The sequence below is a fragment of the Pieris napi genome, chromosome 10 (assembly GCF_905475465.1).
Source record: "Pieris napi chromosome 10, ilPieNapi1.2, whole genome shotgun sequence".
Lineage (NCBI taxonomy): Eukaryota > Metazoa > Arthropoda > Insecta > Lepidoptera > Pieridae > Pieris > Pieris napi.
The window spans coordinates 7,885,355-7,901,765 of record NC_062243.1 but is presented as its reverse complement, the minus strand read 5'-3'; the positions used below and the strand labels follow the sequence as shown (position 1 = coordinate 7,901,765).

The window sequence follows — 16,411 nt, the reverse complement described above, 5'->3', positions numbered from 1 at the left end:
CTTTTAATAAAACAAGCAGTGTTAATAAGTGTGTATTTAAGTTCTACATATATACTTAGCATAGTTTCACATTTTGAAATCTAACCGTATACTTATTTAAAGCGAAAAATGCATTTGGTTTTAACATTAAGGCCTCTATTAAATAAGTATCAAAAAACGTAACTAGCATCCGAATCGGATGACGCAATTTTCCAAAATAATTTTCTTACGTGTTTCAGTGGTAAGAACTCCCACTTTAGTAAAAACCCATTTCGTTATGAGGTCTCTGCTTTAATATCAAGCCTTAATAAAAACACGACATCAAAACACAAGTTTATTTAAGTCGTTGCAATACAGTGGTGTTCAATAGATTGGCTGTAGCAAGCGTTGCAGTGCGGTCATTTAACTCCGCACTGGGGAATGTAGTGAGTAGTATGAATGGCTGGATCTGATAGGCCGGCTCCGCTTGCGACACGTATTGGTAGAGATCTTCCACTGTGTGCGAGTGGTTAAAACGACCCGTAAGGCGACTGCCGTCTGCTAGCCGAAACTGGAATTTAAAATAGTAATTATTTTTTTATTATGAGACAATATCTATTTTGAATTAATTAATTATAAGTTGGACCTAAAATTTTACCTATTACATATGTTCATACGCTGTACATAACGAATACGAATTAAACAAAAAAAAGAGCATGAGTCTACTCTTTTCTCCATATTGAGAAAAAATATAAAGTCTGCGATTATTGAAGTGAAACTTCTTTATCGGGGTTGGAAAAAAATTTAGTGTAACATTTTTCGGTTACGCGTCACATGTTTCGGTTACGCGTCACATTTGACCGTTACGCGCGTCTTTTTCTCGTCCCTACCACGGTTGATTCGAAGAGATTCTAAACCATTAATAACAAAAATTTATAATAACTATAACAATGATACTAAAAATTATATTACAATTTATGAAATTCTGTAATAATCTTAGTGGTAATAAGGTAAAATGAAATAATTGTATTATTTGTATTCAAGTCTGTGATATTAAAAGCCTTTTGTTAAACTTTATCTAATTTAACTTTATTTAACCAATTTCTGTAAAGTTAGTTGCATATAGATAATTTTTCGAAAAATAAGGTCATAAAGAAGTTTCACGTCTAACGTGTGTTCACTAGTACACGCACATTTTTTTTTTACAAAATACGATTTGAAGAATTTTGAACTGAGTTTTTTTTAAATTTTATAACAAACACTAGGCGCTTTAGTTTTTGTTTAATCTATACATTGATAATTATTTTTCGAAGACCGATACACGAACCATATCGGAGTTATGTAATAAATTCATATCCCTTAAATAGGTTTACAAAACCTGGAATTGGTAGGCAGTGATGCCAGGTAAAGAATAAAATAAAGTAATTAATGTTAATTGTATATATTGTTCGTGATATTGAAATATTTGTTATTTTTGTATTTGGTCACTTGAGTAAGTAAATATTTAGATTTACCTTTTTGTAGGCAAAACATAAGGCCCTCAAATAAGGGAGCGTTCAAGTATTACGTAACGTATTTTGGGAGGGGTGCGGTCTTTTTGTAAAACGTTACGATGCGGGGCGGGGATTGAATTACACGTTATTGTTAATATTTTTTTCGACTTACACCACATAATAGTAACTAAAGAGTCTAGGTGGTCACGAAACGTTTTACTATACTTAGGTACAGTACTGTACTTGGGTACTGAAAAACGATACGGCGAGTTCCGGGGGTGGGTGGGGGGTCAATAATCTCCAAAAAATGCGTTAGTAGCAACATTTATGAACTGTCAGAATTCTACGGAATGAAAAATCAGAATATAAACGATAATTTATAAAATTAGGAGACGGTTAAACTTACCTGTACAGTAGTTACGGGATTTGTCTCGTTAAGGCCGACGGCTTCTTGCGCGGCACGCTGATTGGCCGCCCTGTCTCCCGCCTGAGAAGCTACGGGTACGGTTGCACCCACCGTCGCTGGAGTCGGACTTAAAGGAAATGCAATTGTTATTTAAACATTAAATATGTTATTCCGTTTATCGAAAGAATTACCTGGTTAGTTGAAGTAGAGGAAACCGATGATCATTCTGTAATGACCGCAACTTGAAAGTCGTAAAAATTTAAGTGAACTTAAGATGCTCTAAAAAATCTGTTTTCGAAAATCAAACTCAATAAATTTTAACTGTCAAACTATTGGACATTTGACAGTTATCAAGAATAAAGTTGATAGTAATACCTGTAACAATTTTGGTTTAATCGCAAGAGTTTTAAGGCTATTTAACTGGACCTGATTTATCTTAATTAGGCCTAATTCACGTACTTCTTATATCACCAGTGTCTAACAGAACTTGTTTCGGAATAAAAATAATTTAGCGGGCTGTTTAAAATTGTGACATTTTTAAGTTTCTCTAAATAAAACACGATCTAGCTATCAACACAGATCAATAAGCTACAGAAATTGATAATAACAACATTGATAATTAATAACCAATATCATATATTTTAATCTATTGATGTATAATTTCTCTACTAAGTAGTAGAGTTTTCCCAGAGCTCGTGAATCGAAAAATCAACAAAGGATCAATATAATTAACAAAAAACATACCTTCCTAGCATATGTCCTTTTCCAGCAAAGGCCTGAGTCTTAGAAACAACCCGAGGACACTCCTCATGACGTCGATCCTCCAAGCTAACTCGTACTTCCCCACCTGATGACAGTTCTGGAGGGATCTCCCTGAAATTTGTATTTGTCTTGAATTTTAACACATGATTTTATGAAAATGAGAAAAGGTAGTCATAGCACAGAGTTCTTTAGTTATTTTAACAATATGTTTCTGATATTTAATGTGAATTTATCTTTTATAATCTACTAGCAGGCCGGCCAAGCGTTGCTGTGGCTAAGGTTTTTGTTATTTTACATAGTAGTAAACTATTCAAGGGAAACGGTTGGAGAACACCAGTCATGGGGACCACCATGCTTTTTTGGTGGTTATGCCATTAAATTGTAGCTTATGTGTAACATTGGTACTTTCAACACAGCGCCATCTGTTAGAATTGTAATTATCAAATAATAAAATAAATATTTTGCAATAAAATAATATTGCGGGTATAAATTGATATGTAAGCTATCCTATATTTTAAGTTGGATCAAACTACACACGGTGCGCAAATTTGATTGATATCGGTTCGGTAGTTAAGGAGTACATAGCGGACAAACAACGTGGCACATAATTTATATACATTAAGATAACACAAACAATATGTATAGTAAAATTCAATTCTCAGTCAGCATACTAGAAATAAAAATACTTTGAACAGATCTTACCCTCTACGAACGCAACTGAGGAATTCAGCATTTGCAGGGTCCACAAACTGCCTCAGCGGCCCATCGTCGACAGTGAAACCTTCCCTGTATAGTCTGAGCCGAACTGAACGGGTCTGATCCTGGAATTTAAGATTACCACAATCTAATGAAACTATCTCTTAATACCTATAAAACATAGATGTGGAGAAAACTATGTAAAAAACTCGTATGTAAAAAACTATTTATGTTTTATTCTTAGACTCTTTTCATTTAACTGGTATAATCATGAAGTAAGGACTTATTTATGTTTTTTTTTGACAATTCACACCAATTGACCTAGTCCCGTGCTAAGCTGGTGAAGCTTGTGTTATGGGTACTAGGCAACGGATATACATACATATAATAGATAGATAGACATATAAATTATAAATACATATTTAAACACCCAAGACCTAAGCACAACACCAAATGCTCATCACATCGATGTTCGTCTCAGTCACACATGGATTCGCAGTCAGGGGTACTAACCACTAGACCAATGAGTCGTCGTTATTAATAAGTAAGTCCTTTTAACCATCCAAAACTATGGACAAAAACACATAATAATATTTTAACTAACATTGACGAAATGAAACATTTTTTTCGTTTCCTGTAATGTTTGGTTCTCTGGACATACGATTATCATTCTACAGCGACGATTATCTTTAGTGATCGAAAAAACTTTGTTAACGCTTTTCAGGGTTATGATTGGAGCCGATTATATGTCGCCAGAAGTGTTGTCAAGGTGTCAAACAGGATACAACAGACTAATTATTGATTGCTTAAAATAACTATTATGTATGATGGCTGATCAAAGAAATCTTGTTCAGTTGTTATTTTATCATTAGTTACCATTGTTATGTACTCCACGGCTTAATTTCTCGACAAAGTTATTTAGTATGGCTATCCAGGAGAGTTCATAAAGTAGAAACGAATTGAACCAACACAAATATACCCACTCCAAGCCTATTTATTATATTTATAGCAATTGACTTACAACTTGCGCTGCATTTGCGGGAGTCACTGGTTCATGATCATCTGCTGTTTGTCCTGTAAGATACAAAGGTTACATGTATATTAAGTATTTAGTGTAGTCCAGAAATATCTGTATATATATAAACAAGTGGGGAGTTGTTTTCAATTTAACAATTTAACCAAAGTAATTCCATTTAATTTTAGTAAGTAGTAAATTTGTAATTTACCCAATCTGTATCCAACACCAGCAAATAATCCACCACGTCCACGATTGGTTGTAGTGGGTTCATCTTGAAAGACAACAGCACCCCGTCTAAATAACAAATTTTTGCTTATGAATTTAATAATTATTTTAGTATTTTTTTTGAAATAAGTTAATATTTACTTTATATACTGTATACTGCCCTGTGTTACATACGGATGTGAGACTTGGTCCCTTACACAGTTACACAGGAAAAAACTGACAACATTCGAACATGCAGTTGATAGAAGTATGCTCGGCATCAAGAGGAAAGATAAAATTTGAAACACCGGCGTAAGACAAAACTAACCGACATACTGATCAGAATAGACCAACAAAAATGGAGGTGGACAGGACATTTGATGCGTTCTTCTTCTACTTCAAAGAACAAAAGGAACAACATTGTCACACACTGGTATCCACGAAACGGCAAAAGAAGTAGAGGACGTTAATACAGACGATGGGAAGACAAACTAAAACTGACAGCAGGTCCAAACTGGAGGAGAGTCGCCTTGGACAGAACACAGTGGAAAGAATTGGAGGAGGCCTTTGCCGAAAGGCACACTGTAATTAGGGATATTTTAATTTATATATACTAACTTTAAAACTTATAAAGGCTATTTTATTTTTATTTTATTAATATTTACTTTCAAAATAAAATAAACATCTCAAAGAAAACTTACTCTCTAACACTTTTGAACATTTCTGATACAATATCCTTTCGTCCTTTGCTTGGACCAAGAATTTGCTGTCCAGACCTTTCTGAACCACCTGCATAAAATGCTTGACCTGAAACAACAGAGAATTTCTATGTTTTATGTCCTTGCAAACAAGTATCAATTGTTGAAATGCCTTTAGGTAAACAATTTCTGATACATTTCACAAGTACACAAAGTAATCAAAAATACTAAAAGCCCACTTGTATTTATGAATTTCCATTTCAGAGAATTCTTACCACAGATTATGTCACTAGGTATTTATAATTATATATTCTATTTAAGTTCATATAAAAATAAAACAATGCTATGTACAAAAATAATGAGACCACCTCTCACACCTCATACACATGCAGTAGATGTAAGGATTTATTTAAAATTAGGTTTAAACCATTTACTATTAACTAAATGTTAAATATGTACAACAGAAGAGTATAGTTACACACAACACAGGAATGTCACTAGTGTATGTATAAATAGCAACCATGTTTTTACTTTCTAAAATAAAATTATATTTTTACTAAACTGTAAAAATATAAAACCTAATACTAAATAAATAGATTGATCTAGTTCTTGAGAAATAGAGAGAATTTATATAAACAATGCTTTTTTATTAGGTTATTTAGTGTCTACAAAAGTACTTTCAATATTCCTACAGCTGACCTTCAGAAGAACTTAATCTTAAAATTTCATTTCTTAAATGATCATTTTCTCTCTTTAATTTAATAATCTCTTCTTTCAACCTCATCAACTCTTGTTTTAAATCTTCTTCTGTGTTAGTTATGTTTTGTTTTTTAGAACAAGATGAATCATGGCAAAATACATTCTGCACTATTGCTTCAATTTCCAGGCCAGTATTTATCACTAATTTCAAATTTATTTATTTATTGAATATATATATTTAAGTGAAAAAGTACAACAAATCATTATTTTTTTTAACTACTAACTAGGTCTATTTAAATGTTTGTTACTGTAGCAAAACATTTAAAATGACACCAAGTACCAACCTTCTTCTTCATCACTGGAACTATCTGGCTGCAAGGAATCTAATGTAGCAAATTTGGTATTTGACTTTTTCTTTTTATCTTTTTTCTGCTTTTGAGGAGATCCAGGTGGAGATTCCATATCACTCTCTGACATTGGTTGTGGTGAAGCTGCCACAGGTATAGGGTTTGAAGACTCTTCTATGTTACCACCATGTTCATAAAAGCTAGATAGTGCTACCTAAGATACAGAGTGTTAATAAGATTTTATACTATTTTAGTTATTTGTATTGTACCCTTAATCTAAAATTATTAAGCTTAAGTATAAAAAAATATTTAGCGCTTTAAGTACTCGGTAATATTATACTATAAATAAAGCTTCTTTTACCTCTAGTTGCCAATTAGACGATTCCAAGAAAAATTTACTACGGTTTTCGTCGGCTCCCGTAACATCGCAGAATTGACGCAAAGTTTCTTCTCGATTAGCCATATCCAGTACCAGTCTTATTTAAAAATCACAGCAAACCGTCTCTAATGAAATAGGTATCTAATTATTGAAATTAATAAATAATAATATTTTTACAAATCAAAGAGTACCGCGACAATTAAAAAAATTACTATCGAGTGGAAATTGAATCAACGCAAGTCATCATCCATCGTGTGTCATTGCCATTTTTATTTTTTACTTTATTTTGGTTATAACTTGACAAATAACAAATACAAAAACTTTATGACATTACCAATACCACAGAAACGACATTTTATAGAACTCGGTCAGCAGTGACTAGTGAGTACTGTGCCTTGCCAGTTGCCAATTGAAAGCTGACGCTGTCAATACTGAATACTCTAGTCTCTAATCCCTAATAAATTGAATATTGATTCATTATTCAATATAAAAGAATCATAGAATGTTTAAAAGGAAAACTTAGTGTTAAACAATGTGATTATAATAACTATAAAGAATATAATGATGACTCTTTAAATGGTGTTTTTAAATATTCTTTATTAACAAAAACAAATCAATGCATGGTGCACTATTATATACACAGACAGACAGTGGAGATAGTTTAATGAACGTTCTTAAATGAAGACCCACCGCAAATCTTCAGTAGGCATCATGAGGAAATATTATCAATTAATACTCATCGTCGTCTGTTTTTTAAGTATTGTGACGCTTTTAATGTACAGACATGAATACTACAAATTACGCTATGTCCTCGAAGTACTTAATATTTTTGGAAAACCAGGTCTTTCGGAGATTGAATTCTGCGGGCCCGGCTTCAATGCGACTTTGTTATCCGAGATATTAAGGAATTCTTCTCTGGAAGTAAAAGAAACACCGCCCTTATTTCAAGAAATTAATGAAGATTTTTATTCCTATTCATCATTTCTTCGTTCATATCAGAAATACGAAGACCTATCGCCAAAATATGCGCATGTTATTAACACTATCGTCATTGGTAAAGCGCATGTTATACCCAATTTTCGATGCTATATTTGGCATGAGAATGTTCCAAAACCAAAATCTGGTAGGTTTAACTACAAAATTTCTTCCGAGCCTATAAATAATTTCAGACTCTATGTCTTTGAATGCTCTATGAATAAAGACTTTGGCAGACCAAATGGAGTTAGTTTTTTCATAAATGATTATAATATCAATCCCTTGCATGCTCCGATTAATAGATTAATTCAAGTAAATACTAAGAGAAAAATTCAACAGAGAAGTAATATTAGATTTGTCAATACAGTTATACCAGCAGTATGTGTTATTCCTAATCAAATTCCTATGGTATCACGAGATGCCTTTATTGAGTTTTTAGTGTTACACCACTTGGTTGGTGTAGACTACTTCACAATTTATGATAGTATGGTTTCTGAAGATGTTATAAGAAGACTTAATTTATTTCCCCCTGACATAGCACAGTGGAAAATCCAATTTTATCCCTTAAACTATCCCTTTATTTTTTCTAAATCATACCAAATTGTAAGAAATGCTATAGAGTTAGATTGTATATTCCGCCATTTTCAATTCGACAAAGAAGAAGCAAATAAAGTTAGTCATGTAACTGTGTTAGCTTGGGATGAATTCCTTGTACCTAGAGTTCATAACTCTATACAAGCATTATTAAGAGATTATGACCCTATGTTAACATTTCGAACGTCTATAGTGAATACTTTAATATTTTGTTTGAACCAAAATGATGATGATAATGCAGATATTGGGTATCCTGACATCATGAAAAAAACACATTATTATTCTGTGCCACAAGAGAAACAACAAATAGAAATTCGCAATTTAGATACAATGATATCTTTTGATGATATATTCAATTTAACATCCAATATCAAATCAATTTCTATAGATATGTTGGGTGTACATAAATACACTATATGTGGCAATCCAAAAAAGTTTGACATAGATGGATATAATGAAACAGAAATGCAGGTTTTTCAACACAAATTTGAAGGTGCCATGTTAAAGTTTGGTGACAGAATTCTCAGTGATAAGATATACAGGTTGTACAGATCAGGACAGATTTGGGAGAAAAATAATCATGGAAATGTTAGAGATATGCTTTGAACAGAGATGTGCTAAAAGACCAAAAGTGCTAAGGGAAAATTATTAAGCACATTGTCCGATATTTAATTAATTTAGTAAGGGCAAGTTTTCTTTAGAAAACATATATAGCATGGTCAAGGTTGGATGAACAAGTTCTACAAATATAAAGAAATACATCCCTTCCGATTGGACAAGTACTTCAGATGTCCACTATTGACTATTAATTATTATGCTTAAAATATACAATCACTATATTAGCTTTATACATAAGTGTAGCACATAGATACCATTAACTTGTTGCCTTTTACCTTATTGATCTAGTTATTCCATTATTAAAGACCAATTTATAGCAAATAGCTAAATTTAAACTCCTCTAAAATAAAAGTATTGTGCCTGTGAGTGGTGAGCACTATAATTAAAACATCCATCACTATACCTGTAAAGGTAGATTTATTGTATTTAAATAAACATTTATTTTAATTTGGAAAATTAAATGTAATTTATCTATAAAAAAATAAATCAGTGGCGCTACAACCTCTTTAGGGGTTGGCCTCAGATTTCTGAATCTGGTATGAGAGTCGCACTCTGAAGCCACTAGCCCAACACTGCTCTGTAATTTATCTATGACTATTAAAATAAGATATGTTTTTTCAGTTTATTAATTTTTTACTTATCCCATAATTAGAATGTGCCTTTGAAAATGGGTATTAGTTATAAACAAAATAGGTATACTAAAATTAATATATCTTGATTATGTATCTATCAATGAGCTGCTTATACTGCAGATACTGCTTCAATTTCAATTGCTATAATCTAATTTGAATTAGGTGTTTGTGATTCAAAGTTTGCCTTTCTTTGGAGAGTTTATGTATTTAAGTACTTTCAACTCTTTATATATCAGGTCAAAAACGTATCCAGCAAGTATGAGTCATACTTAGTGCTAAGCCTTGTCTCAGAACCTTACCCTAAGCTGCTATAAAACCATCTAACACCCATTACTTTAAAAGATACTAATAAAAGTGTTTGGATGCAATTTGTAGATATTACTTCAATTTACAAGACAATTTTCTGTCCTATGGTGAGATTTAGGAACGAGACTTAGCGCGACTATGAGTGCCGTATGCGAAATCCATCACTTAAGTTCATATTTGCATTCGGATACGTTTGAAGTCGGATCCGTTTTCCAAAATTGTGTAATTAAAAATACAGACAAGTGTGAATTATGAAATAATTGAACACATTGCAACAAATAATATCAAAATGTATTTGTCTATTGTTAACTATAAATATTTATGAACGTCAATATTAAAATAAAATTAAGATCTAAATTTACTTTTTCCTACGGTTTCCAAATCAAGACCGTAGAACTGGGAAGAAAGTTTCAAGGAAATTGTAAACATCATTAACATGCACCATACTTCACTTCAAACTATTTTCTTACAGTTCTTAACTCGCAAATTGATGTTTCAATGTGTAGTATTAATATGTTACATTAGTATAAGCTTCCCCTGTAATCATACCAAAAACTATAGTAGCCATACATCGGAAAGTGTTGTCCAACCCTTTATCACATGCTGTTGCTTAATTTTTGAACACCATTATAGTTACCTACATAGCCATCTAGCCCTAATGAGTTGTTGCTCTATATAAGCTATTACAATAAACTGTTTTGTAATTAAATATGGGTTTTTTTTCGATTCCTTTTTAACCTCGTTACCTATTTCTTATTATTTCATGGGTTGTTAAAGATTTAGATAGAAATGAAACCAATCACTAATTCTAAGTATGTTTATTTCATTCATCTATTCTAATTAAATGTAGGCGACGCCCAGACAGATCAACAAATTAGTAACGATACACGATAGTTAATAGTCATACAAATAATATTTTATACAAATTGTAAGTAATATCAATTGCTAAAGAACAGTGTGAGCAATTTTGAGCAATACATGACAGTATTGTCGTTGCCACAGATAAAAATAAATTTTGGAGGGAATAGACAGTAGAATCGAAACAATTCATTAAAGCTAACATATCCACTATATATTGCCACAAAACTTATACTAAGTAATGTCTCACTTAAGTCCACTATAAGCGTTCTTGTTACGCAAATATAGCAGATGTTAAAATTATCCTAAAAAATTAACTCAGTGACAAAAAATACTGTGATATTCGTGAAGAAAGTTATTTGACTATTATCTTAATTGATAAATTTTAAACTAAATACTTAACACGATAAATGAAATGATATAATGCTCATTGAAAACGCAATTTTGTACTGTGTTACAAGTCTCAAAAGGAAAATGTATGCAAACGTCACAAACGCGAAGTTTACATTTTAAGGGGAAAGTAAAATTTGTTTTTATATTGCTGTCCCTTCCATATAACAGATATAAAAGACAATAATGAAACCTTATTTTAAGGAATGCAATTGATGTATTATACTTTTAAGAAAAAACTTGAAAAAGTACTACTAAACTAGTGTTTCATAAATTACTAAGTAGTATATTTTTATTTTCTTACTTTTAAATTCAATATTATGCCTAAAGTTTAAAACAATAAATGCATGATATACTAAATTGTATTGCCATATAGAATAGATTGCTTTTAATATAATTATATCGCCAAAATATTTATTTAATAGATTTCGATATTAAATCGGTTAATTTATATTTTATTTATTGTCATGTAATCTTTATAACATTATCGACCACAAAAAAGAGATTTAAAAATTTTTCGTACTACCAACAAATTAATTGATCAATATCTCAAGAGCTGCATTTGAGCAATAATGTTTCAACCAACAGCTACAACATCATATATGCGTTACTCGCGGATAATTCATAGATTAAAACGTATGAAAATATAAACACTTCTACTAACAGGTTAATGATCCTAGGTGGAAAGATGGTGATTATAGTTAATCACTTAAATAACCAAGAGTTTAGAAGTCTTTATTAGGATCATTTTAGGAAAAGACAAGATATATAAACCTCGTAATTGCTTTAAAATATGTGAATATTATTTAAAATATATCTAATATTCAAACTTCAACATTCATATATACAAAGTGAGTCAATAGTTTAAAATATCACCTCATTAAAAGACTAAATAGTAAGGATTACATACAGTAAATGCACGAAAAATAGTTACATAGTCATGTAAGTAACAATCATATACTAAGTGAGCTTATTTTGTGTGCATAAAACCAATTTTTTTCTTCATTTATTTTGTCAAATAAAGGTATTTAAAAATAATTTGATTGTAGAATTAGTATGAAAGTATGGAAACAAACCAGAGAACAATGCTTTGTGATTTTAATTATATGCACACAAGATATAATAAATGCGTAAGACTAGCAATTGTATGTCCCCTATACAATTTCACGTCAAGGGCACACTTCTGGTCCTTCTTTAGCCCGGTCACTTCGGCAATCACAACATGCAATTGCCAATCTCAATAAGGATTATAAACGTCAATAACATTTTATTTTATAATTTAACGTTATTTACAATTTAACACGAATTTAATGTATTATGAATATAGTACTAATACCATTAAAATAATTTGAAACAGAAAAATAAGACTCATCTACAGTTAATCCAAAAACAATGTTAAGAGAGTTGAATGTTTAATATTTCTGCATTACGTTTGTGGGTTAATTATAGTAGAATTTGTCAACAAAAACAAAAATACAATTGCGTGTATCATATTGTAATAGTAAATATAGACTGTTTAAAATTTCTCTAATATATGTAAATAATGTATCTATTAATATAATTTGGAAAAATATATATCGCGATACTAGTTCCATATACTACAACAATCATGAATTCCGGATATAATCACCAAACGTGCTACAGATTTCATAACTTTGAAATGTTTTGAACAGCTAAAATATCGTATAATTGTGGTTAACACGTAAGAGATAGCAACTTCTATTAGTATAATTTTACATGATATCTGAAACAACAGGTTGATTTGTACGTCAGGAATAAGTAATTCGGATTTGCCCCATTAATATTTAACAAACGACGAATAATAGAACTTTTAAATTCATATCTAAAGTAATGGGGCGTAACTTCTATCCTACATCAAAACCGTAGTCAACAACTATGTATTTATAAAACGCACTGTAACAATTCTAATAGCTACCTAAGTCAATCACTACTTTTTCACACCGGACCCTATCAGCCTCATAGCGGATAATATTAACGTATTTATATATACGCCTCGCAATCTTTTAGATTTTAGCAGAACGCCATTTTCAATACTCCAACTAAATTAAAAAAAAATGTATTAAAGCATTCATAAACCTTGAATTACTTAATTGGCAAATTGGAGAATAAATTTGTATTAAGAAACATATCGCAACGTTTAATTAGTGGTATTTCATTTTAATAAGTTTCTTTGAATTGTGGGATCCACGAACTTAGAAACGGACTTAAAATATTTACTTTTATACTTTAGTACTCTCCATTTATCACGGCAAATAATGTCTACTGTGGTGCAAAATGGTTAAAACATTTGTATCCCACACGAAAAAGTAGTTTTAAGAAAGTGGCGTTTATATAATATTCAGAATCGAAACATCATTCAAAAACACATCCTACAGACTTAAATGTATTTATCCAATATTACGATTTTGCTAATCTTGAATAGCAATAATAAACATGTAACTTTATTTATAAACTGGCAACCCAAAAGTTGCCCTGTCTAAAGTTCGTAACTTTAAACGGATAATGAAAAACTACAGAAAAGTTGCCATCGCATCACAAAATAAATATAATACTAATAGAGATCAAAGAAACGGAATGTAATAGATTATTTGTTGCCAATACAATAACCAAGTATGTAAATAAATAACTGATTCTAATAGGCTTGCCGGATTTATAAACGGAAAACATCATTTATTATTAGAGCAACAAACATGTGTCATGCAACATTTCCAATGATTGTCACTAGAATCCTTATAACAATAATTTTACACAATATTCTAAACCTAGAGTTATCCTAAACCCTTCTTAACATATCAATCTGAAGGTTAACATAGAGTTCGCTACAGAAATAATTTGGTTGCCGAAGAAATACACAAATATATTAAAATAATAAAGTTACAAAGCTGCACTTGACAATAGTGGATAAAGATTCGATTATTCGGACATAGTTTTTTTTATAGAACAGGGGGGGCTCAGCTGATGTTAATGCCCATGGGCACTCTCAATGCCAGAGGGCTTTCGAGTGCGTTGCCGAAAAGTTAGTTATATTTTAAAACTTTTTATTGATTTAAATATTAACACAATCTAGGGTAAGATTTAGTCGCGATTTAACATACTGGAGCCATGTTTAGCTTCGAATCTGAATTTGAGTGTATCTGGTATAGATATCTGGTAATCGAACCTTTATAACAAAAAAAAAAAACAAGAAAATATTTCTAGGAAATATGACACATTACCATTTTGGTCCTTCGAATCGGGTTTAGGACAATCGACAGCCTCAGGAATCCGGAGGAGTTTTCGAAAGTCCTGACTGTCAGAAATATATCACTTCTTCTTCGGGTGGGTTAGGCGCCGGTGGAGGTGGTAGCGGGTTTGATTCGGGAGATCGTACGCGAAATTTGTCTGGTAATTTCGGGTATGTGTTTGTTCTGCAGAAGAGTTTAATATACCTTAATACCAATTCAATTTTGTCCCTCTTGATTCTCTCAAGTCCTTTACAAAAGGCTTAATAATAAAACAAATAGCATTATATTCAAGTTATATTTCAGCGATCTTTGTATTAATATCTGGTTCCCGATAGTATTAAATTTTGTTTAGTCTCTCACAGAATTCGTGGAATTCGGGTAAATTTATTACCTGGTGGCTTTATTAGTAACTGGCTGCTGCGATGGCATCTGCGCAGGAGAGCTGCCAGTGCGCGTGTGATGAATAACTACGCCTTGGTGGTGCTGAAATGTTTTGGTGGTAGTTTTAAATTTCCTGACATTATTATTTCAAACCTTAACATTAAGACAATGCTAAACAACAGAGCTACATAAAATAATAGAAAAGCCAAAGTGATGTAATTTAAACTTTGAAAAAGCTGATTCTCCTATAATTTTTTAATTGATGATAATAACTTTTACACTTAATCTAAATCTAGTTTTGCTTCTTTAGAATAAAAGCGTGCAACACTTAAAGCTTAACAGATAAAATGGTTGTAAGTTCCAAATAAAAATAAAAAGCCAATTTACATCATCTACCACAGCTATGTGAAAAATTTCGTAAATAAATACACCGAATACATACTGATTACTTACAAACAAAAAACGATTCCTAAAAAACGTTTGGATACTCAGCCTCCTGAAAACCAACCATTTAATCTGTCAAAGGGAAATATATAAGCTACGGGAGTCGTTACATAAACAATATCGCATATGCATCTAAATTAAAATGGTATTAGTATTGTAAAGAGGGTAAGAAAATATTATAAACATACATTAATGAGTTAAAAACTGAAAGCAAAAAAGTTAAACAACGACTCAAATCAGACTAAGTTACTCACCGTTAGTATAAATTATATATATATTGCATTCATGTATTAAATAATTCAATATAAAAAGACATTAGCTTATGTGTTCATTACTTGGGATTACTTTTACGAGTATATAATAAATCCGAAACGCTATAACCCTAAATTTTCTCACGATGTTTTCTTTCGCCGTAGAGCAAGTGATAATTTTACACATAGAAAGAATGCACGGCCTCAGGGATGAGGGTCACACGCTTGAGCTCATCGTAGAGCATATATGCCATATAAACAGCTAAATTGATTTAAATAAATGTTGGCCATATGGGATCGGGTATGTAAATGTCATAATAAAATTAGAAAGTTATTTATGCAACTTTAAGGTAATTTTCATAATGAATGGGTCTGACTATAATTGATCTAAAGTTAGATAGTATCAACTTGTAATGTATACTCACATCGCTGGGCGATTCGTGCAGTCTGTGGTAACCCGGCGGTGGCTGTTGGGATTTGCCACTCGCTAACTTCAGCGGTAACTGCTGCTTCACCATTTGCTGTGGACATTATAGCTGTCAATATAAGCTATATTGGGTGTCTAAATAGTTTGTATTTCCCCATTAGTGCCTTAATATCGAAGACGGAGGATGACGTGAACTGCTTCTTTTAATAATTTTGAATACTAGGTGGTTTTTTGGCTAACCGTAGCCACACAATATATATATAAGCCTTCTAATCCTTAATACTTTCGTTTTACTATCAAGTTTATAACTAAATATCCAATAATTTCTAGAATTTCTGACCAACGCTTTATGCTTATATTCAGCTCAGCTAGCTTCTTCGCGTACACACAAAAAAAACCAGTGGCGCTACCTTTTAAAGGCCTCAGATTTATTTATCTATTTCATGATCATTTGTTTCAATAACCAAGTAAGGTGATCAGGTTTCTATGTCTGACACACGCCGTCAGCTTTTTGGGTCTAAGGTTTCCTAACGATGTTTGACTCCACTGTATCGGCGAGTGTAAAATGCGCATACAAGGCAATTCCATTGGTGGAGCCGGGGTTCAAACCTACGGTATAAGAGTCGCACG

At 31.8% G+C, this 16,411-nt stretch overlaps 3 protein-coding genes across 9 annotated transcripts in view; 1 reads left to right on the top strand and 2 right to left on the bottom strand.

Moving 5' to 3' along the window:
• Positions 1–19: 19 nt before the first annotated feature.
• Positions 20–6,926, bottom strand: LOC125052905 (NSFL1 cofactor p47). Its single transcript, XM_047653979.1, has 9 exons — positions 6,643–6,926; positions 6,279–6,495; positions 5,239–5,344; positions 4,542–4,627; positions 4,337–4,389; positions 3,322–3,440; positions 2,602–2,730; positions 1,858–1,984; positions 20–529 (listed from the first exon to the last, which is right to left on the bottom strand). Exons 1-9 carry the CDS (start codon positions 6,742–6,744, stop codon positions 314–316), a joined length of 1,155 nt encoding a protein of 384 aa, XP_047509935.1. The 5' UTR covers positions 6,745–6,926; the 3' UTR covers positions 20–313.
• Positions 6,927–7,080: 154 nt separating this feature from the next.
• Positions 7,081–9,168, top strand: LOC125052904. Its single transcript, XM_047653978.1, has one exon. The coding sequence runs from the start codon at positions 7,339–7,341 to the stop codon at positions 8,833–8,835; it is 1,497 nt and encodes a 498-aa protein (XP_047509934.1). The 5' UTR covers positions 7,081–7,338; the 3' UTR covers positions 8,836–9,168.
• Positions 9,169–10,588: 1,420 nt separating this feature from the next.
• The window catches only part of LOC125053000 (rho guanine nucleotide exchange factor 28), a 37,446-nt gene continuing 31,623 nt past the window's right edge, over positions 10,589–16,411 (bottom strand). For all 7 annotated transcript variants that reach the window (XM_047654141.1, XM_047654142.1, XM_047654143.1 and 4 more), the window contains 3 exons: positions 15,780–15,875; positions 14,670–14,761; positions 10,589–14,461 (listed from right to left, as the gene is read on the bottom strand). In XM_047654141.1, coding sequence (XP_047510097.1) covers positions 14,347–14,461; positions 14,670–14,761; positions 15,780–15,875 — 303 coding nt within the window. In that variant the 3' untranslated portion in view covers positions 10,589–14,346. The remainder of the gene's footprint in view (positions 14,462–14,669; positions 14,762–15,779; positions 15,876–16,411) is intronic.

Bases quoted from the DNA above. Each gene is read 5' to 3' on its own strand.
- LOC125052905 (XM_047653979.1), bottom strand. From the start codon at position 6,744: ATGGCTAATCGAGAAGAAACTTTGCGTCAATTCTGCGATGTTACGGGA. The intron at 2,731-3,321 runs GTAAGATCTGTT...TACAAATTTCAG, and splicing joins CTCAGTTGCGTTCGTAGAGG to GGAGATCCCTCCAGAACTGT. The intron at 1,985-2,601 runs GTATGTTTTTTG...ATTTCCTTTAAG, and splicing joins AAAGGACATATGCTAGGAAG to TCCGACTCCAGCGACGGTGG.
- LOC125052904 (XM_047653978.1), top strand. From the start codon at position 7,339: ATGAAGACCCACCGCAAATCTTCAGTAGGCATCATGAGGAAATATTAT.